At 34.4% G+C, this 23,900-nt stretch overlaps 1 protein-coding gene across 6 annotated transcripts in view; it reads left to right on the forward strand.

Annotated features, from left to right (window-relative positions):
• The first annotated feature begins 902 nt into the window (after positions 1–902).
• Positions 903–23,900, forward strand: part of LOC128218899 (ATP-binding cassette sub-family C member 4-like) — an 83,957-nt gene continuing 60,959 nt past the window's right edge. For all 6 annotated transcript variants that reach the window (XR_008258500.1, XM_052926660.1, XM_052926661.1 and 3 more), the window contains exons 1-7: positions 903–1,052; positions 11,671–11,781; positions 12,392–12,512; positions 13,358–13,573; positions 14,447–14,536; positions 15,185–15,348; positions 17,627–17,752. Coding sequence is in view for 5 of the 6 variants with exons in the window: in XM_052926660.1 (XP_052782620.1) it covers positions 979–1,052; positions 11,671–11,781; positions 12,392–12,512; positions 13,358–13,573; positions 14,447–14,536; positions 15,185–15,348; positions 17,627–17,752 (902 nt within the window). In the remaining variant the exon portion in view is untranslated. The remainder of the gene's footprint in view (positions 1,053–11,670; positions 11,782–12,391; positions 12,513–13,357; positions 13,574–14,446; positions 14,537–15,184; positions 15,349–17,626; positions 17,753–23,900) is intronic.

Below are 23,900 nucleotides of genomic sequence, written 5' to 3' on the forward strand. Positions count from 1 at the left end.
AGTGTGGTTGACATTCTAATCAGTCAACAGCCACATTATCTTAATAACGTTCTGTTATTGGAGTATAATTGCCATACCCAGTATTCAGCTTACAAATGTTGTCATAGGTTATCAAAACAAACAGTTTTAATTCATGGTAGTTCAGGGGAAAATTATCAATGAATTCATAAGTGAACTCTTCAATTACAGGGGAAGGATGTAGTAATATAAAATAGACTACATTTGATTTTACTTATGGCTTGCATTGTCTAAATGTATTCAGTTGTACTGTGATGCTTGCCGAGACTAAATGTCTGTAAAGTTTATGAAATCTTAAGTTATTACAACTCTTCTTCTACCTCTCCTTCTTTTAGATCATTGTCAATCCTTTTTAAGTTTTCAGAACTTTAACATTCATTACAAGACATAACCAATATAGAATAAGTCATCCTCGGCACCACAACGTATCATAGTCTATCATATAAAAAAGCTCTTCAGAGCTTGTTACATATGTTGTAATCCCGACTTTATAAATAAATGTTTCTTGACTTGACTTTACTAATGTTGAACCACATTCCCTGATGTTTTTTTTTTTTATTATTTATTCGTTTAAAATAAGAGATCATCTAGTCATTGCTAACGTCAACTTTAAACTAATTGGCACTAAAATGCAAGCCACATTTTCAACGCATTACAAAAAGAGGGGCCCAACTGGCTGCCAGTTATTTTATAGGATGATTTAAAAAAATATCGAGATATAATAATGACGCAAAATAAAAAAATCGAGATTTATATTAAATCATGATGTAAAGGGAGCTAACTGCGTAGGTTTAGGAGCTTGTCGTTTACTCCAGTATACGGTACGGAGTGTACGGGAAGCAAGAAATTATCGCTTCCGGTTTCGGTTTATTGTGTAACCACCGAAGCATGGAAATGTCAAATGTACTAGATAAACGTTCTTGACAGTATTGAATTGATTATTCTTAACCAGAAGTCAAGATGGACGAGTCTTCAAAGCATCACAATCCCAACCCGGTTGTTACGGCGAATCCTATTTCAAAACTGTTTTTCTGGTAAGTGGATTTTTTCCATGTTTCGTACTCGGTGTAACTCGTACAAGTCAGGATTGTCCCTCAGCTCTGTTGTAGTTTTGAAATCTTATAGTTTACGTGAATGCTCTCAAAATGTCAACACCCTCAGCTGAGTATTAAAACATGTGGTAAAGTGCGAACAAACAAACATACCATCGCAATAGTTTGTTTTATTGATGTTCTTCAAATGACAGAGAGCGTGTGTTTTTCACACCTTTGCACAAAAGATTTGAAAGTGACAATTATGTTATTTGCGGTATGCATATTCCTTTATTATTATTTTTAAACAGTTACATACAACAAAATATGTTGTAAAATATCGAAACATTAAAATCATGAACAACGTTTAATTGATATTTATCTTATATCGCGATTTTTCACTGCTGTTATAACTCAATCCAGTTAAAGCACTTGATTCACATCAAGTTTTTGTGAGTAGCATCCCTTTTATAAAAAAAAGCAAACACTCTGATTGTTTTCAATTTATTTCTCAAGAAATCATTGAAGTAAAACATTTCATTTATGCACCAGTCAATTGTTACCCCGGCCCCTCCAGGTCCAGGGAATAGCGGGGTCCAGCCAAGCCCGGGTAAAACCCCCGGTTTCTGGGGACGAACTGATGGTAAAATCCCCGCCAAATGCCCCCGCACCCCAAGGACCCTAAGTAAGGCACATTCCCCGCTATATTTGGGGCGAATACAGAACCACTGCATTCACCGGGCACTGCGGGGCCACCGGGAAGGTAAAAACATGGCACATTTCCCCGGTATACCCCCGGACCTTGGGGGGCCTTGGTTACAATTGACTGGTTCATTATATACACATGTTTACTGCGTTATTTTACCTACAGTTGTTTTCTTCGGTGCCGTATCGGTACTTACCCCTTTGTCACTGCTCAGAGAATTTCAGCCTGAAATAGACTCGAGAAAAAAATAATTAAAAACTAATACATAAGATAGGATGCTGGCAATTTTACCTGAACATTCTGGTGTAAAAAAGTGTGTCCTATACATAAAGAATATCGTACATGTATTTGTAAATATGCTTTACCATTGAAACAGTAATTTAAAGAATTTAAAATCCTTACAAGCTGTATATTGCTTACTTAACTGTCAAATCACTATATCTTGTTGATTGTATTTTTTGGCTATGAATGTTGTTACATTAAAATGATTTAAAGCTAGTGTTGGGAATCTGTTGCAATTTGACTATTGATAATGGGTTCAGCTTCAGTTATGGTCTGGATGGTACAATCATTTTTGACAATGCCTTAATTGTAGTTTTATTCTTGTACAATAACTCCTAATCCTTAACTACATATATGCTTATGTTATGCTCACATTTAAAGATATTTGGTATTGTTGTTGCTATCAGCCATATTGTGAACGACAATAACTAAACTGAACAGGAATGCTTAAATGAGAAAACGAGGATATCATTTGGGGAAATTAACCGAACTCAAATAAGGAGAGGAAAGAAGAAAAACAACTTGCAGGTTGAATCAATGATCGATAATGACCAAATACAACTGATTGTCACCAATTTCAGACCCAACCTATCATTTTTATATTATAATAAACGATCATCCGAACATCACTGAATAGATGTGTGTTATGTAGTTATCAATTGTTGTAATATGGCATGTTATATTATAAAGGATCACATTCAAACAACTGGATTCTAATGTCTGACATCACATTGAAGAGGAAAATATACCTCTAAGTCAGTTTTAAATTTTAAAGTAGGGAATGGTGCCAATTTTATGTTAATGTTCTCCCTTGTTATATATGTCATCCACTATTTATTCAAAAAAGACTTCATTCTTGAAATGAATTTTCTGGTTTTAGTTAAAAATTGTTTTAATGCTGATACTATGGAATTATTTTTTGATGTTATTTTTACAATGTCTTTAGGAGAATTCATGCTAACAAGAAAGTGTTGTCTGAACTTGATAAATTAAACATTCATGAGCAGTGAAATAACTTGTTCATCAATATGAAGGTTGCTTTCATTTTTTACCACAATAGAGTGTCACTTGTCCAATAACATACATGTTTTAAGTAATGTTTGTAGCAATTGAAGTGTTTTCGCAGTTTTAACCATACATGCCATATTTCTGAGAGGCTTCACAGGGGATATATATATATATATATATACAGAAAAATGAACGAGACTTGACTTACATTTATTTATTACTCTTATATACATTCAAAATAAGAATAAATAACATAAAATCATCATCATGTCAGTTCATAGCATAGCATCAAAATTTATAATAAATTCAGCATAATATAAAGTCAAAGAAGCTAGACACTGTGAATTTACAGCTCTAGAATGTTTATAAACTTTACCTAACACATTCACTTGAGTCAATTCTTACAGCACTGAGCAAGGCAATAAAAAAAATCACTAAAATATTTATCAATTCATGAAACAATTTCAGTTATATTCACCTTCCAACTACATCAAATTTTGGACTTAGTCAACATGGTTTTTAATGGAACAAAATAGCTACAGATAGTGTGTTCATTGAATTTTACACTCAAGATATCATGGATACTTTCCAAATGGCATGTATGTAACATTCCTTGGAAATCAAAATATTAAACGTAAGTTTTAATCTTGAAAGCATCATGAAAGGATGCGTCACAGGAGTATATTTATCTTGTTTAGCATACGTAGGCATGTGCCTTTTGTTTTTCATGAGGTGGGAGAAATTTGCTCAAACCAGCAAGCCATGCACTCAGGTGAAATGTTTGCCAGACTTGCTATTTTTTAGCTGATTTATTACATTCAATTTTAACTGTCCAAATACACATAGTTGTGAAAGAGGCAAAAGACTTTATGTGGAACTGAATGCTCCCTTGTGTATGCAACTTTCATGATGACTTGTTTGCCTTGGATAAATTGTACAACATTTATACTGTAAGCTTTGGCTTTCTGGATATCCATCTCACAAGGATATTTAGTTACTATTGGAACCTAAAATTGCCTGTGCTTTAGGCAAATTTTGCTTTCAATATCACTTGTTTCTCTTTGATTTGTATAACATTAACTCCGTATAGGCCAATCTTAGGGCCTAAAATTACCTGTGTTTTGGGCAACCTGACCATGATACCTGACCCTTACTGACAAAACCCATCGCCCCCTTGATAGAATTCTTTTTAGTTGATGTTGACCATGAATTCCATTTTTGTTAATTAAAAAAAACAAAAAAACTATCAGACTATCAATTTATATTAGCACATGCAAATTGTTGACGATATAGAGGTATCAAATATTTAAAAAATTGTTTATATTAAAGTCATTTTATTCATGGACATGTTCATGTTTGTTGGAATGAATCTAGGAAAACAAATTAAAAGTGTGAATAAATGTTTAAGGACCATTACATTTTAAATTACTAGCTATGAATATGTACAAATAGCACTTCAGAACAATGAGTTATTTTCTGACTAATTTGGAGCGGAAATTCCACCCTACTTCCAATGTCCCAATGGAAACTTATTTACCAAGCTAAAAACAAATACCCAAGTTTGTTTTTTGTTTTGTTTTTTAATTGAAGCATTGGGCACTCAAACTTTTTTCGCAAAGAAGAGTTTGTGTAATCTCAAAAAAATAAACATGATGACATTCTTTTATCTTCTGTCCATGTGTTTGTATTCTTGTTCATCTCTAACCCAATTTAAGTCAGAATTTTGTTTTTTTCCTCATCAGGAAGGCCTGATATCCCAATTTATTATTATAAATTTACATTTTTTTGTCGTTAGGTATGAAATTATAAATTTCGTTACTTTTTTAAATAGGCCAATCTGATTGCACAAGTTGTTGTAAGTGTTGCAGCTCCTTGTTATGAATAGATTGTATCCAACTAGGTCATTTATCATTCAAGAAAGACTCCACCTATCTCATTTCCTACTTAAAATGTGATTGTTTATCATTAAACTTTGTGGGATGACACCAATGCCATGGCAATGAGAACTCAACATGTACATTTCAACATGTTCTGATATGTTATTATGAATAGAGTTTTGATAAGGCATAAGTGTATGTGAATCATTAGTTCATGTGAATACCATTCTCTAGGGAACATTTCCAACTGTTATAAACCTGCATCCTCTTTCGTATATGAGATCATTTCGTTTAAGGTTTAATAAGTGATTTTAATTTATCAACTATTTTAAGAGGTTTTCCAAAAACACGAATATATATAAAAGTGATTTAACTAGGAAAAATAATCAGATTTTAACTAGTTATTTTCTTGAAAGTTTGTTCCCAATGCGCATTATAGGTTGCACCATTTTATTAAATATGTATAAAGACTACAATATTTAAATCTGTCCTTTTTTACAGTTAATCACTGCTTTGCTTGTGGGTAAAAATGACAGATGGTACATAATTATGTACCTTGAATAATTGCAGCTTTCTCATTTGTCAATCATGGTTGTTCAATGTACAGGTCAGATCTATGATCAGGTCCCTATGGCATTAACAGAAAACAGATGATACTGTATTATATTTCTTAACCCTGGGTCGTATCTTAATACTTTGGATGATAATACATTAGACACAAGCTTGTCTTCAGCAGGAACCGGGGTTTGATGAAAGAAGGAAAATGATCAGTGCAGGGGTGAGAATCCTCCATGGATTCCTTACTGTTAATTGGGTGGGGTTTTATCATGAATTACTAACTTTGTAAACAGCTTGCCTAGGACTCTTCCTTAATGCCATTTAAGCAGCTGCCAGCAAATTAAATGCATTGCCTAAAGATATGTAATAAAGCGATTAGATAAGTGGTAATTTCTTTCCTTTTCAATGCACAATGATAGGGTACTTATCAAGTAAAAATTATGACAACTTTATGTTTACAGTACATGTTGATACAATAAAAGACATAAACAATTAAATAGCAATTATGACTATATTGATTTAGATGTTTCACTGTTTGTCAATACAGTTTATGCATCTAAACATTTTCATGTATCCCTATAGATAAAAGAGACTGGACAATATAAGTATTTATCATGTGTTTCTGGTATGGGTAGAAAAATCTGATCCGAGGGCACGCGCGTAAGCCGTTTACGAGGCTTGCTGAGTTACAGCGTCCTCGAGGGTCGGATTTTTTTATCCGGACCGGAAAAACATGATTGATATTTTTTCTAGCATAACTACAATAATCAATTTGTGGAAAAATTGACGTATAAAATGCACTTTTGAACATTTCACCAAAAAGTGCATGTGACGTTGTTTACCAGTGACGTCATAAAGCACAGTAATTTTAAATCACTATTGACGTCAAATAGTTCCTTTAAAATCATGTTTTTATGATTGTTTATTTTCAGTTTTAATTAAAAGTCTTGCAGACTTATATATCTAATAGCGCTTTATTGAAATGGCATAATATACTTTTCATAAACCATGCAATAAAAAAAGAATAGAAGCGGCGCGTTGTTGCAAGTGACCCATCTTACATGGGGGGTGTAAGGCGGGTTTTTCCAGCACTGGTCAGATCCGGTATGCAAGAAAACATAAGTACTTACACACCAACATGATTTTAAGTGAGATTGAATCTGTATTTATAAATACATGAAACTTGACCTAATGAAATGTGAAAAAAACAAAAGAAATGAAATTTCAACATCTACTGTATAAGCAAATGCATACATATATTTATGTATGTTCATTTCTTTATGATGTTACAATACAAGATTAAAGGAAAATAATAGATATAGTAAGATAGGTATATTTTTGCGCATCTATATGTCATAGTTTCGTACAAAATATCACATGTAGTTACACCACAGACTGTTTAACAAAGAATTACTTAGCGATGATATCTATACTAAATCACATAAACAAAAACAGAAAGTTATTTTTTTATACAAATATGTTACTAAAGAGCTCAAATATGTGAGACATTTATATTTCACACAGGATAGCCCATTAAAGTTTTTCAACTTATTTCCAGTGAGGTCCTTTAATTGCTCTATTTAACTGATCATGATGTAGGTGAGTGCAATTGTTTATATTTAAGATAGAAAATAACAAGCACAACAGAAATGTTGAGGATATCATAATACTGCCTTTATAGGACCAACAATCCCCCATGTGTTATCTCTCCAGCCTAGCCTAGCCTAGCCTATTATGTTTAAGATAAATTGGTACAGGAACAACACACACACAAAAAATAATCAAATATGGCCACTGATTTTAAGTGTTATCTGTTTGTATTGAAGGGTGTGAATGGTCTGTATAGTTCATTGCCCACCAAAGAGGTTTGTATGAGCACACCCAGGGACTACCTTATCTTGATATCAAAAAGTTTTGTATGAGCATATCCAGGGACTACCTTATCTTGGTATCAAAAAGTTTTGTATGAGCATATCCAGGGACTACCTTATCTTGGTATCAAAGAGTTTTGTATGAGCTCAACCAGGGACTACCTTATCTTGATATCAAAGAGGTTTGTATGAGCTCAACCAGGGACTACCTTATCTTGATATCAAAAAGTTTTGTATGAGCATATCCAGGGACTACCTTATCTTGGTATCAAAAAGTTTTGTATGAGCATATCCAGGGACTACCTTATCTTGGTATCAAAGAGTTTTGTATGAGCTCAACCAGGGACTACCTTATCTTGGTATCAAAGAGGTTTGTATGAGCTCAACCAGGGACTACCTTATCTTGATATCAAAAAGTTTTGTATGAGCATATCCAGGGACTACCTTATCTTGATATCAAAGAGGTTTGTATGAGCTCAACCCGGGACTACCTTATCTTGATATCAAAGAGGTTTGTATGAGCACAGCCAGGGACTACCTTATCTTGATATCAAAGAGGTTTGTATGAGCTCAACCAGGGACTACCTTATCTTGATATCAAAGAGGTTTGTATGAGCTCAACCAGGGACTACCTTATCTTGGCATCAAAGAGGTTTGTATGAGCTCAACCAGGGACTACCTTATCTTGATATCAAAGAGGTTTGTATGAGCTCAACCAGGGACTACCTTATCTTGATATCAAAGAGGTTTGTATGAGCTCAACCAGGGACTACCTTATCTTGGTATCAAAGAGTTTTGTATGAGCATATCCAGGGACTACCTTATCTTGATATCAAAGAGGTTTGTATGAGCTCAACCAGGGACTACCTTATCTTGGTATCAAAGAGTTTTGTATGAGCACAACCAGGGACTACCTTATCTTGATATCAAAAAGTTTTGTATGAGCATATCCAGGGACTACCTTATCTTGATATCAAAGAGGTTTGTATGAGCTCAACCAGGGACTACCTTATCTTGGTATCAAAGAGTTTTGTATGAGCTCAACCAGGGACTACCTTATCTTGATATCAAAAAGTTTTGTATGAGCATATCCTGGGACTACCTTATCTTGATATCAAAGAGGTTTGTATGAGCTCAACCAGGGACTACCTTATCTTGGTATCAAAGAGGTTTGTATGAGCTCAACCAGGGACTACCTTATCTTGATATCAAAGAGGTTTGTATGAGCTCAACCAGGGACTACCTTATCTTGATATCAAAGAGGTTTGTATGAGCACAGCCAGGGACTACCTTATCTTGATATCAAAGAGGTTTGTATGAGCTCAACCAGGGACTACCTTATCTTGATATCAAAGAGGTTTGTATGAGCACAGCCAGGGACTACCTTATCTTGATATCAAAGAGGTTTGTATGAGCACAGCCAGGGACTACCTTATCTTGATATCAGGGAGGTTTGTATGAGCTCAACCAGGGACTACCTTATCTTGGTATCAAAGAGGTTTGTATGAGCTCAACCAGGGACTACCTTATCTTGGTATCAAAGAGTTTTGTATGAGCACAGCCAGGGACTACCTTATCTTGGTATCAAAGAGTTTTGTATGAGCACAACCAGGGAAAACATTATCTTGTTTTGAAGAGGTTGGTATGAGCATGACTAGGAAAAACATTACCGTAAATGACTGGGTATTAGACACACTTTTTTCCCTCAGATTTTGATGCAAAAAAATGCCTGCGTATAATACCCAGTAACAATTTTTTGAACTTTTTTTCTGAGGTCAATTTCAAGCCGAGAGTTTGTTTAGATTTATGTAGAAAGGGATGTTACTCGCGTCATATTGATCGAGTATATACGGGTTAAAACGGCAAACATGAAGAAAAAAGGCAGGTTAAACAAACATGTAAATAAAATGTAAAAATGATATTTTTTTATGTATTCGGAGAGCGAAAAAATAATTAATTTATGGTGTCTGACTTCTTGTGAATTACGGTATTCAATATTATTTTGAATAATAAATTGAATTAAACAATAATCAAACTTACATATAAAAAAGCAAAGTTGGGCACTGTCAAAATATTTTTTGCATAACATAACTTTTCATTCTCGACAGTATGGTTGTATGGTTTTAAAGATAACAATCGCCATTTTCACGGAAATTTTTTTTTGTCACTGTCAACAAACATGGTGGCTGAAAATGCCGGACGATTTTGACATTTTTTCTATGAGTCTTTTAACCAAAAACATAGATTAAAAGTTTTTTTCTCGGATTTTTCACAGATTTTTTTCCCTGCGTCTAATACCCCCTATCGTCTTATACCCAGTCATTTACGGTATCTTGTCTCGAAAGGTTTGTATGGGCACAACCAGGGAAAACATTATCTTGGTCCTGAAGAGGTTTGTATGATCACAACCAGGGAAAACATTATCTTGGTCCTGAAGAGGTTTGTATGATCACAACCAGGGAAAACATTATCTTGGTCCTGAAGAGGTTTGTATGAGCACAACAAGGGAAAACATTATCTTGGTTCTGAAGAGGTTTGTATGAGCACAACCAGGGAAAACATTATCTTGGTCCTGAAGAGGTTTGTATGAGCACAACCAGGGAAAACATTATCATGATTCTGAAGAGGTGTGTATGAGCACAACCAGGGAAAACATTATCATGATTCTGAAGAGGTTTGTATGAGCACAACCAGGAAAAACATTATCTTGGTCCTGAAGAGGTTTGTATGAGCACAACCAGGGAAAACATTATCTTGGTTCTGAAGAGGTTTGTATGAGCACAACCAGGGAAAACATTATCATGATTCTGAAGAGGTTTGTATGAGCACAACCAGGGAAAACCCTTTTCTTGGTTCTGAAGAGGTTTGTATGATCACAACCAGGGAAAACATTATCTTGGTTCTGAAGAGGTTTGTATGAGCACAACCAGGGAAAAAATTATCTTGGTTCTGAAGAGGTTTGTATGAGCACAACCAGGGAAAACATTATCTTGGTTCAGAAGAGGTTTGTATGAGCACAACCAGGGAAAACATTATCTTGGTTCTGAAGAGGTTTGTATGAGCACAACCAGGGACAACATTATCTTGGTTCTGAAGAGGTTTGTATGAGCACAACCAAGGACAACATTATCTTGGTTCTGAAGAGGTTTGTATGAGCACAACCAAGGAAAACATTATCTTGGTTCTGAAGAGGTTTGTATGAGCACAACCAAGGAAAACATTATCTTGGTTCTGAAGAGGTTTGTATGAGCACAACCAAGGAAAACATTATCTTGGTCCTGAAGAGGTTTGTATGAGCACAACCAGGGACAACATTATCTTGGTCCTGAAGAGGTTTGTATGAGCACAACCAGGGAAAACATTATCTTGGTTCTGAAGGAAAATGTTCAATATTTAGATAAATCATCTAACAGCTGTTAAACAATTGAGCTCATATAAATTTGTATAAAATAATAATGGTTAGCTTCATTTTTTTTTGGAAAAAACGGTGACAATCCATTCTGTCATCCTCTTTTCATGGAGGAATAAAAATAAACTACGAACCAGGAATATCCTATGATTGGTTTCAACCAATGAAAGTAACTCTGATAGAAATTTAACTTTAAATAGAACTATGCATCTTTAAGATCTTATTCTAGATGGTTTATGTGCAGCCAGGCTGTGTCAGAACTATGGGAACTGTACTGGCAGTATTCTCACTTAACGTTCAATAATTATACTTCCATACTTCTGGTGGATGACCCCACTGTGCTGTACAGAAACTGGAGGTTAAGGACAGGACATGTACAATGTGGTCATTTATGTCACTTAACCCCCACATCTTCCCTTTATCAGGTGGATGAACCCACTGGAAGGCTATGTACAACATGAATAAAGTTATAAGTTATGGCACTCAACTCCCTGTATATTACCCTATTTTGAGTGGATGAACCCACTGTTTAGGAAGGGTGACGTACAACAACAGTAGGTTGAGGAAATGTACAATGTTGTCAATTATGGCGCTTAACACCCGGTATATAACCCTATTTCAGATGGTTGAACCTACTGTTTAGGAAGGGCTGTGTATTATGACTAGAGGTTGAGAACATTATATATTAACCTATTGCTATGTATGACAACTGGAGGTTGAGTACATGTATTATGTTGTCAGTTATTCCACTTAACCCCCCCCCCACATTATTCACTATTTCAGGTGGTTGTACACACTGTTCAGGAAGGGCTATGTATGACAACTGGCTATGTATGACAACTAGAGGTTGGGTACATGTACAATCTTTTCAGTTATGTCACTTAACCCCCCACATAATTCCCTATTTCAGGTGGATGAACCCATTGTTCAAGAAGGGCTATGTACGACAACTTGAGGTGGAGGACATGTATAATGTGGTTGCAGAGGACCAATCAGACAGGCTTGGAGACCAGCTTGAAAAGTAGTTATGAAGACTTATTACTGTCATTTATATTTCTTACTGATTCTTAACTCTCAGAAACATGCAAAATTGCACAACAAATGGTCATTGTTTGTACCTAAAACAAAGCTTTACTCTCCATATTTATAAGCTTATTGACTTGGAATATCAGTTTTTTTATTCTTGTATAGGCATTTAAGGCATGTATCCCTTGTTGCCTGTGGGCACAGCTTCCTACAACAATGTGGTGTAATGTAAGTTGATCTCACTCTACCTTCAAATAAAATATATTTCCATAAAAAACTATGGATTCAGATGAAGAATTTTATTTGACTTACCTATTGTTTGGCTTTCAAGATTTAAGTGTCAACATATTACAAGTATTGTCAGTGTAGTATTTGTGCCATGTTTCAGGCCATCTACTCAGCCTGTGTGACTGGTCTAATTCCGAGGTATATAGGTGTCTGTCACTCACCCAAGTAGTCGAGCCCACCTGGAGCACATTCTCTTAGTTCTCTCAAAGGACATAAGGATTTTTACCCAAGAAAATGACTTGAGTTTGCATCAGCTGACAGCTTGATCTTAAATAATTAAGTATGATCTTAAATGAACAAATACTCTTTTATTTCAGAGAGTGGGCAAAAGAGATTGAGAAATCTAATGCTGGCCGGGGCAAACCCAGTCTATTCTGGGCACTATTTCGGATGTTTGGGCTCGAATACATGCTGTTTGGGCTTGTTCTTCTTTGCGAGGTAAGTGAGTTAATATTTTACCAGGGAGTTTACTTACAGTCTCAAGTCAACTTGGGCTCAGAGAAGCAAACATTTCAAAGGACTGTTGTTGTTTTTTGCACTCTTTTTAAAATCTTTCATGTGGCTATTAATTTAGCAATTTTCACCAGAAATTATCTTCTTGAAAGAAAGTCACAAGTTGCAGTCTTGAGGCTTGATGCTGTTTGTAAGATAAGGAGGAGACCTTGGCTTGGCTTACATGGACTTGCATTGGTATTGCCCATTGAAGTTAATGTTTCGAGGACTTTAATTGGCCATGACTCATATAGCACTGAATATGATAGTTACATGAATGCATGTTTTTAGCGACGGTACTCATATGTGTTGCCAGGCCCATAACACTGGCATTTTGATACATAATTATGTTATAATTGACCTATATTCCATGATTTTCTGCAGCGAATTGTAGAGACCTTAATAAGTTGTCCACATGTTATTACTTGGCTACTTTGCACATTTCAATGATTTGATTTGGTAATGGTTACTTTGGATAAATATTAATCAATCCTTTAATATTATGGCTAACTTTGACCAATTAAGAAGTTTTATATGTTTGGCAGCAGAGAATCAGATGGGTGTTAGCATCCACTTTTGGTGGTCTTGTACTTGCCATAGAGAACTCCTGGTAGTCAAATGATCATGGTTTTTTGTAAATATGTGAATATAAGTCATTCAAGGACTTCAGCAGTTTTCAAAAGAAATATTGATTCTAATGATTCAAATAAATAATTTCATGAAACTCGATAATTGTTTGCTTAAATCTGTTTGATCAAACAGGAAAACAGTGTAATTATTCACCATTTCAGGAGATGACAAAAATAGTCCAGCCCCTGTTGCTTGGGGGACTAATCCGCTATTTCACCCCCGGGTCCGAGGTAACGAAAACCGAGAGCCTCCTGTATGCGGGCGGTATAAGCCTGTGCGCTGTTATCCTCGCCGTCTCACATCACCCGTACTTCTTTGGGGTACAGAGGATCGGGATGAAGATGAGAATAGCGTGTTGTTCTCTATTGTACAGGAAGGTACATTACTTTTTCTTATCGCTAGTCTGCTCTAATGCCCCTTAAGGGTTGCATATGGTATTCTCTCCAGAACTAATGTTGGTAGGTTGCCCTTGACCAGTAAATGACCTGATTGGGTCATTAGGTCAAATGTCTTATAAAAACATTGTCTGTACCACGACCATGAAAATTCACAGGTAGGTTGCAGTAGACCAACAGATGACCTGTTGTTTTTAGCATCGGTGGTCAATGTATCAATAATCTTATAAAAACTTTGTCCTTACAATGGCAGTTTGATCTACAATCATAAAACTTCAGTGACAGGTTGTCATTGACCGGCATTTGCTGTCTACAGTATTCAGATGGAACTTGGTGCACATATTTATTGATTACATGTATACCGTTCATGTCCTTTTCAAATCCCATGCCATGATAGACTCGCCGGGGTATTTTTTGTGGCTATTTTTTTCCGATTTTGTGACATGAATAAAGCTTACATTGACTCTTGACTCCAAAATAGTTTGCTGAATGAGGAGAAATGCTTCTAAAAAAGACACATGCCCGGCATTTAATAAGACATTTATAGTATGAGTATCAAGTGTCATCATTCTGATGTAAATATTTGTTGAATTCCGACCTTTGTTTGAGTGAGTGTGTTGGCATCTCGTTGCAGAACTCCTGATGTAAATATAAAAAATATTCAGTCCCAATGAAACACCGACCTCATTTGAATGTTTCATAGCATGGTAAACAAAAACAAGTAATTTAAACAATCAGCTTCAGGCACGAAATACCATGATGCACTACAATTATATATCAAATCTTCATTTGAATACTCGAGTTTTCCTAACGCCTCTGAACATGTTCAGATTAACAATGTTTTAATGATTTCAGAGTTTGCGACTTAGTAATGATGGCCTGGCTGGGACAACAACGGGCCAGATTGTCAACCTCATGTCAAACGATGTGAACAGATTTGATCAGGTAATTGTTTTTAAAGGATGTTTTCTTAATCAAATTGAATCACATTTCAATTCAATCAAATTGAAATTCCAATCAATTTTGTTGAATTTCCAATCAATTTTGTTGATTTAATTTTAATCATGGTTTGTGTTCTTAAACTTCTTGTTGGTTTGACCTGTGGTAGCAAAAGTTATACTTACAATCCTGTAGAGAGAGACTTGAACCCAGTGTTGCATGTTCCGTTGAGGCAATAGTTATATAAGCAATACTGTTGAGAAAGCTGGGCCCAATGTCACAGCTCTTATATTCGTACACTTTCTGCGGGTTGGTCCCTCGAAGGCAATAGATGTATTAGCAACGCTGTAGAAAGAGGCGTTTATTTTAGGCTGTTATCCCGAGGAAGCAATAGCTGTACAAGCATATTGTAGAGCGAGCTGGGCCAAGTATCACTTGTATATTTCAGGCTGTAATATCTTACACATCCTGTGGGTTGGTCCCCTTGAAGTGATAGTTGTTTGAGCAACATTGTAGAGCAAGCTGGGCCAAGTGTCTCTTGTATATTTCAGGCTGTAATATCTTACATATCCTGTGGGTTGGTCCCCTTGAAGTGAGAGTTGTTTGAGCAACATTGTAGAGCAAGCTGGACCAAGTGTCACTTGTATATTTCAGGCTGTGATATTTTTACACTTCCTGTGGGTTGGTCCCCTGGAAGCAATAGCTGTATTAGCAATACTGTGGAGACAGCTGGGCCCATCCACACTTGCTGGCTTTGCTGTGTTGTTGTTGTTGGTTCCTGTCCAGGGTTATATGGGAAAATTGTTTTCAAAGTTCAGGTAATAGAAACACATACTTGAATTAGTAGTTTACACAGTGATATGTAAGCATAATTTTAAAAGCATTTTTTATACCCCCGACAAATGAAGTTTGAAGGGGGTATATTGTAGTCTCCCTGTGGTCGGTCTGTCGGTCCTTCGGTCGGTCCGTTGCAATTTTTCTTGTCCGGAGCATAACTTAAAAACTAAAGGATGGAATTGGATTAAACTTCATACAATAATAGAGCATAATGAGAGGAAGTGCAGTGTACAATAACCATGACTCTATTCTTGCTTTTTACTGAGTTATTGCCCTTTGTTACTTTTTTTGTCCCGAGTATAACTTGAAAAGTACTAGATGGAATTCATTTGAACTTCATACAATGGATAAGCACAATGAGAGGAATTGCAGTGTTCGAGAACCATAACTCTACTTTAGCCAATTACTGAGTAATTGCCCTTTGTTTTTGTTTTTTTTGCTGTCAAACTTTTTTCCAGACTTTAACTTGCAAACTACGAGATGGAATTTATTAAAACTTCATACAATGGTAAAGCACAATTAGAGGAAGTGCATTGCACAAGAACCATAACTCTATTTCAGCTAATTACAGAGTTACTGCCCTTTGTTACTTTTTTCTTGTCCAGAACATAACTTGAAAACTATTGGATAGAATTTAATAAAACTTCATACAGTGATAGATCATAATGAGAGGGAGTGCAGTGTACAGGAACCGCAATTCTATTTCAGCCAATTACAGAGTAACTGACCTTTGTTACTTTTTCTTGTCCGGAGCATAACTTGAAAACTATTGGATGGAATTTAATAAAACTTCATACAGTGATAGATCATAATGAGAGAAAGTACAGTGTACAGGAACCGCAATTCTATTTCAGCCAATTACAGTGTTATTGCCCTTTATTACTTTTTTCTTGTCTGGAGCATAACTTGAAAACTACCGGATGGAATGTTATAAAACTTTATACAATGATACAGCACAATGAGAAGGAGTTCAGTGTGTTCATGAATCATTACACTATTTTAGCAAATTACAGAGTTATTGCCTTTTTCTGTGTTTTGTTTTTGTCAAACTTTTGTCCGGACAGTTACTTGAAAACTACTAGATGGAATTTCATAAAACTTCTTACAATGATAATTCATAATGAGAGGTGGCGTGCGGTGGTATTAATCACCTTCAGTGATAGCTCTAGTTTAATATGTCCATATTAGATACATATACGATGGGTTCACTTTACTATTACTATTATTTACTATTACTTTACGTTTTCAGTTTCTCTGTATTATCTGGTGGTTTGTACGGTGTGTTAAACAATTTGCTTGTGATGATGGCAAATTGGGTATTGTAATTGCATTTGTTTAATATATATACACACGAACGAGGGTTTTCCTAAAGGTTGTGACAAATGCTATATCTCAATTTCCAGATGTCAGATTGTAATTAATTTTAGCAAATTATTACATTTGAAAACAAAATTTGATGTAATGATTTTTAAGTTGAAATACCAAGGTACATTTATGTAAGATCAAGTTGACTGCAGCCTGCCACTCATCAATGTTTGGCTTTAAAAGTTTCAACTTGTTTAATTTGGCGTCTTCTTTATATTTTAATAAATAATTTCACTAAAGTCATTAGTCTTTCTTATAGCTTAAGTACACAATTTATACATAAAAGATTTAAAAAAAAAGATTTTGTACATCAATAACATTTTAGCGAAGCAAAGAACAGAAAATGATGACTACTTACGAAAATGTGGCTCAGTGAAAACTGACTGGTCGTTGTACTTTTAGTGAAACTTTTATTAATTGAAAGCCAAGCCTAAAGGATTACTGTCTACACGCACGTTAAGGAATAGCTTGAAATCACAAAATCTTGGGACAAGTAGACAAGAAATTACCGATTAATATTGAGAAAGACCAGAGTTTGACCGCATAGATTGCAATATATTGTGGAGCCAAAATCTTTTTGCTCCCTAGAAACTACATATGAAAATAACTGAATATAAAAATACCAAACACCGTGCAAAATAATTAACAGAAAATCAAATTTGGCAAGCTTTATGTTGTATTTTTAATTATGTCGAAGTGCATTGTGTCTCAGGTAGTGGGTTTTTTAAACACACATATTTGACTAAGTGCTGAAGATGGGATTTCGATTAAAATGTGTTGCTGTCAATAATCTCCAAAGAAAATACATTTCTACCACGTTTACTAATTTTTACAATATTTTGGGTTAGCTCGTATGTTGTGAGTTTATATAATTTTTATGCTTTATTCCAACAGACAAAAGACAGCCAAATATACAGATGAACGTGTTAGATTGATGAATGAAATAATCGCCGGAATGCGGGTAATAAAGATGTACTGTTGGGAAAAACCGTTCGGTGATCTTGTTAAGAACGTTAGAAGGTATGTTGCAAACTTCTGTTTAAAAGATTTGATGAATAAATTTGAATTTCTAATTTTAATTAATTGTATAGATAATGGGTTTACCAAAAATCATAATTAGCCTTTAGAATCCTTTTGTTGAAGAAAATATCATAAATATTCATTTGATCTTACTTAATAATATATTTGTATGTACCAAAATTATGTGAGCTATCTAACCATTGAAAAACATTGACTGTGCAGCGCAACCAAACAATCTAAGCTAACCAGTCATGTTGCTCTTCCAAAATGAGACCCCCTTTTTAGCACAATTGGTCATATTATTGTGAACAGATTAACAACCTACACCATCAAATTCCAATCTACTTTAATCCATCTTATTACGACCTACTTTAGAACATCTAATTACAGACTACTTTATACAATCAGATTAGAATCTATTTTACACCATCTTATTACAACCTACCTTAAACCATCTGATTAAAAACTACTTTAAACCATCTGATTACAGACTACCTTAAACCATCTGATTAAAGACTACTTTAAACCATCTGATTACAGACTACTTTAAACCATCTGATTACAGACTACTTTAAACCATCTGATTACAGACTACTTTAAACCATCTGATTACAGACTACTTTAAACCATCTGATTACAGACTACTTTAAACCATCTGATTACAGACTACTTTAAACCATCTGATAACAGACTACTTTAAACCATCTGATAACAGACTACTTTAAACCATCTGATAACAGACTACTTTAAACCATCTGATAACAGACTTCTTTAAAACATCTGATTACAGACTACTTTCAAACATCTGATTACAGACTACCGTATTATATCATGTATAGGACGCTAGCATAGATAGGACGCAGGCAAAAAAATAGTTGAGAAAACGGGTAAAACCCCTTAATATATAAGATAGGACGCAGCGGAAACATGTTAAAATCGGAGCCGAAAAATTGAGGTTGGTAAAGTATTTATAACATATATTGAAGTAAAAAACAAACAAAAAATTGTATATTAGGCATATTTCGATAACTGTCTTGTGTATTTCGATAATTATCGTCGTATTTTGGTAATTTAGCGTACATAACAAAGATATATGTCTTGACATTTTGAGAACATTCACGCATATTATAAGACTTAAATACAAATGCCGTAATAGTCCCTACTGAGAGTCAACCGTTGCAACCGTTGCAATAGTCCCGACATGCCTTCTGAATGACAGTCAACCGTTGCAACCGTTGCAATCGCAACAAAACTGTATTGTCAAAACTGAGGATTGTTTTGATAAGGCTTGTCGCTGCGCGGATTAAAGCATGTAGGCATAATTAATGCGTGTCGGTAATTAGTCTTGCCAGCGGAAGGCACGTCAGGTAAAGTGCGAACAAGCAACCATTTTTCTAATGACAGACAGCGGGTGTTTTTCACACCTTCGCACATTTGAAATTGACAATAATGCTACTTTGCGTTATGCACATTCCTTTATTATTTTTTTAAAACAGTAACATGCAACAAAATGTTTTGTAAAATATCGAAACATTAAAATCATGAACAACGATTAATTGATATTTACCTCCTTTCCCGATTTTCCGTTGCCGTTATAACTCAATCCAGTTAAAATGCTGACTCACATCGAGTTTTTGTGAGTAGCGTCCCTTTTATAAAAAAAGTAAACACTCGTATTTTTTTTAAAATTTATTTCTCAATAAATCATTTTAAAGTAAACATTCAATATATTTCTACGTGTGTTAACTTGCGTGATTTTACCTATGTCAGTTGTTCTCTTCGGTGACGCAGTACAGATACTTACTATTACCGCGTTCTTCCCCGGTCCAATATTTTCGACCCGAAATGGACTTGGAAAAAACAGATGCAATTCTAATAGCATAGAAAGGACGCAGGCACTTTTTAAGACGAGAATTGGGGTAAAAAAGTGCGTCTTATGCATGATATAATACGGTACTTTAAAACATCTGATTACAGACACTACTTTAAAACATCTGATTACAGACTACTTAAAAACATCTGATTATAGACTACTTTAAACCATCTGATTACAGTCACTACTTTAAACCATCTGATTACAGACACTACTTTAAAATATCTGATTACAGACTACTTTAAACCATCTGATTACAGACTACTTTAAAACATCTGATTACAAAATACTTCATACAGTCTGATAACAACCTACCTTACACCATCTAATACATCATACTTTAAACCACTAATTACAATCCACTTTATTATTTGATTATAGCTTACATTACACCATCTAATACATCATACTTTAAACCACTAATTACAATCCACTTTATTATTTGATTATAGCTTACATTACACCATCTAATACATCATACTTTAAACCACTAATTACAATCCACTTTATTATTTGATTATAGCTTACATTACACCATCTTATTTCAACCTTTTTTACATCGTCAAATTAATTTCTTTCTATGTCAAAATCTGATCATGGTTACCATTTGACGACCAAATCATTCAGAACATTATTCAAGATAACAATTGTGTTGGCTTTAATTCTTTTTATGCTCTGGAACTTTCATAGACACATTTGTGATATGCTGTATTTCTAACAATGTTTTTGACAACAAATTCAGTAGTACATATCTTAGCAATAAACAAGTTTGTTACCTTTGATGATGTTTGAAAAATTGGCCCACTGTTTTGTAACATTGTTATAATTTTATTTGTCAATGGTGCATGCATGCTGAGAGAAAATATAGAAAGTTTATATTCAGAATCCAAACTATTTAGATATTCTAGAAATTGCTGATAACATTTCCAGTGATACTAATGTGCATTCACCTTTAAATTGTTGATATTGGAAATAAAACACAATTTCACCTATCCAAAGGGGCTTAGAAGAAATTCTCAAATTTATCCAGTTTGATTGTATCTAAAAAATAATTGGTTGAAATATATGAATGGGTAATCTGTTTGAAGAACATATTGTATGTATATATGTTATTTTTTATGGGAACACCATTGACTAACATTGTGCAAATATGCAATACTTATCACATCCCTAAATTATACACAACGTAACTTTGTGATTTGATATGGCATCTCCAAATGTGAAAACATCTTGAATAACTTTTAAAGTTTTACAGTATTGTTAAGTCTGTTTGCCCATCTGTGATATTGTATATCAGTAAAATGGAATGGTTAAATTATACTATTACACTATATGTGATTACAAGGATTTTCTGGTTTGGTTTAACCTTCTATGTAAGCGAACTTTGGGGTTTGATAAGTATTCCTATAACTACCATCACTTGTAATATCACTCTAGAGTTTATTGACAATCAGTGTAGGTGCCTACAGCCATTTACAAACATGGTTAGTTTATGGCCAAGACATCTCAAATATAACTTGAAAGGTATGAACATATTATTATGGTTAAAGTTGCATTCCCTCTTAATTTTCTGTAGAATAAAATTTGCATTATTTTGCATGAACCAGTCAATCTATTTTGTCCTCTTAGGTGGAGTGTCTCAAGAAAGACCATGGTCATGCATATGTAAAACACAATTGAAAATCTGGATCATTTTCTTGATGAATGCAAAATAAATTTATACAAAAAAATAATTTAATGAAAGGAGAAAAATATAAATATAAGGATTGATTCTTATTTTGTGTGTGTTCATGCAGTATGACATTTTGGCCGTTTTTTTTTTTCAAATTTCCCTGGACTGCTTGCAGTTTCATGAGTTTGCAAAATCACGGTCAAGCCTTTGTATTGAAAAATAAGAATCAATCCTTAATCGTTCAGATCAATGCATATATGAGATGATTACTTAATTACATAAAGGGCTTGGTTCACGAAAGGTAAAAAATGGCCCCATCTGTAATGTGCTTGATTCCCGTGAATTTTGGTAGAACAACCAATGGCAGTTAAAGAATGAAATGTAATATGATGATTCTATCAACATTTTGGTTGCCATGGCAACATATCAATCAATGGGTATTTTCCAGTTAAAATATATAAATGACAATACCCTGAACATGAATGATGATATATTTTACTTCTAAAGCATTATTGCAACATATATAAAAAAATGTTATATACCTGATTTCTGTACTTAATTCAATTAAGAATTAGGATGTTACCATGGATACAATTGCAGTAAAATCATTCTTTATATATGTTAAATTAATCAAATATGTAATTTTATATTGATATTTTGCATTGATATATTATAAATTGTTACTTCAGATAAAGTGATAATATTTCATGTCATTTTCAACATAGCTGTATGATGGTTGCTATGGTAACAATGGAACAATATGAATTTACAGTTCATATATGGATTTTTGTGAGTATGACAAAAGCTGTTGTAATACATGTTTTAAAAATTTGTTTCATAGTTTTCATTTTACTCTGTGTAAATATAATTATATAAACAACAAATTAAAGCATTTGAATTATATTGGTAATGAATATTTAGAGTACCTTTTAGAGAAAACATATTTTAAAGTTCTAATTCATTAAAAATGACAAGCTAACTGGACATAAAAACAACTTAACAATTCCCAATATGGACTTTGTATAGTCTATTCATATAAATTACCATTAAGCATTTCTGATGCAAAATAACAACTGTTGAAACATGAACACTATGTCATAAAGTTTATCCTTCAAAAGAACATTAGCATATGTTTGTTGGCTGTTTAAATGCTGCGCCATTTAATCGCTGTCCGAGTCTGAACTATCAACTGTTGGTGGAACAACACTAGCATCATCAACATATTCACTCCAGTCACGAACACCAAGAGCACCCAAAAATCTGTGCTTTCCATAACCCAAGTACCAAATCACTGCTGCACAGTGTGCACACATTCCAACTATCCTTGAACCAGATCTACATTTGCAATACCAACCAAGAATTTCATAATTGTTGAATTTAATCCAAAGATTGTATTGTTTCGCCGAGACATGACGACTTTGTAAACGCACACGAATTAGCCCACTTCTTTCTTTGTGTACACAAATGTCTTCATCGCCCTCAATGTGTTCTTGGATGTATCCAGGGCAAAGCTTCAACTGATAGACACCACATGTGAGGGTCCGTAGTATGTCCTCAGTGAGACGAGGGAAGTCTTCAAGATCAGTGTCAGAAACTGGAACCCACACGGCTCGACTTTTGTCGAGATTGCTCTCCTCAATCTCAGTTTTCAGAGAGTTCTCTTGAGTTGCTAACTGCAGCATATGTTGCGCGAGTCTGTCATCATCAGAGCATGAAGATGAAAGTGGCGGAAGATATTTGTTGCAAACGGCACAAATTATTTGCACAAAGTCGCCAATAAATGGAACCTGGCTGTTAGGTAATACTCTGTCTAAGTATTTCCATCTCTTGAGCCGTGCGTTGGCAGACTCAACCACCCATCTGATCTGAAGTTTAAAAGTATGTTTTTAAAAGGGCTATACACTGTATGATGAAATAGCGAAATAAAAAGAAAATTGTCGAAAACTGACTTAAACTTGGTATTGATGTGTACAATGCATTAAAACTAACAGTTTTTTCGTATTTTTCCATTAAAAAAGTTTATTAGGTATGTCTACCTAGTAGAATTCCTCTCTTATGCGTGATTGGCTCTTCTATGTTATCACGTGATATTACCAAGTTAGGTATATGTCTTAAATATTCAAACCATATAGCGTAAACATTCGTAGCACAGTGGATACAACACTGGACTGCAATTTTGGCGACCCAGGTTCGAACCCGGTGTCCGACTCAATTTTTTTTTTACATTTTGTTTATTATTTTTTTACAATTATGATATCAAAGAGTGCAACATTTCATTAAATAATTGTCCTGAGATTCGATACTGAAAAAACTTTTTTTGGTGCCAATCTGGTGTATAGTCCCTTTAAAAACATTTAATATGAGAACATTTTGTCAACAAGGCGATGACTGACTGGTTTATCTGTGAGGGTGCAGCTTTAAAGCTGCACCTTCACAGATTAATAAGTTTTTTTTAAATTATTGTCTCAGAATCAGCTGATTTTGGCATGAATGCCTTCAATTGGGCCATATAACTTACAATGTAACAGATCTCAATTGTTTGGAAAGCGGATTTTTTTTTTAAAGCTTTAGTAAAGTTTTTAACCTCATTTTTCAAACTTAAA

Source organism: Mya arenaria, chromosome 15 (assembly GCF_026914265.1).
Source record: "Mya arenaria isolate MELC-2E11 chromosome 15, ASM2691426v1".
NCBI classification, from domain to species: Eukaryota; Metazoa; Mollusca; class Bivalvia; order Myida; family Myidae; genus Mya; species Mya arenaria.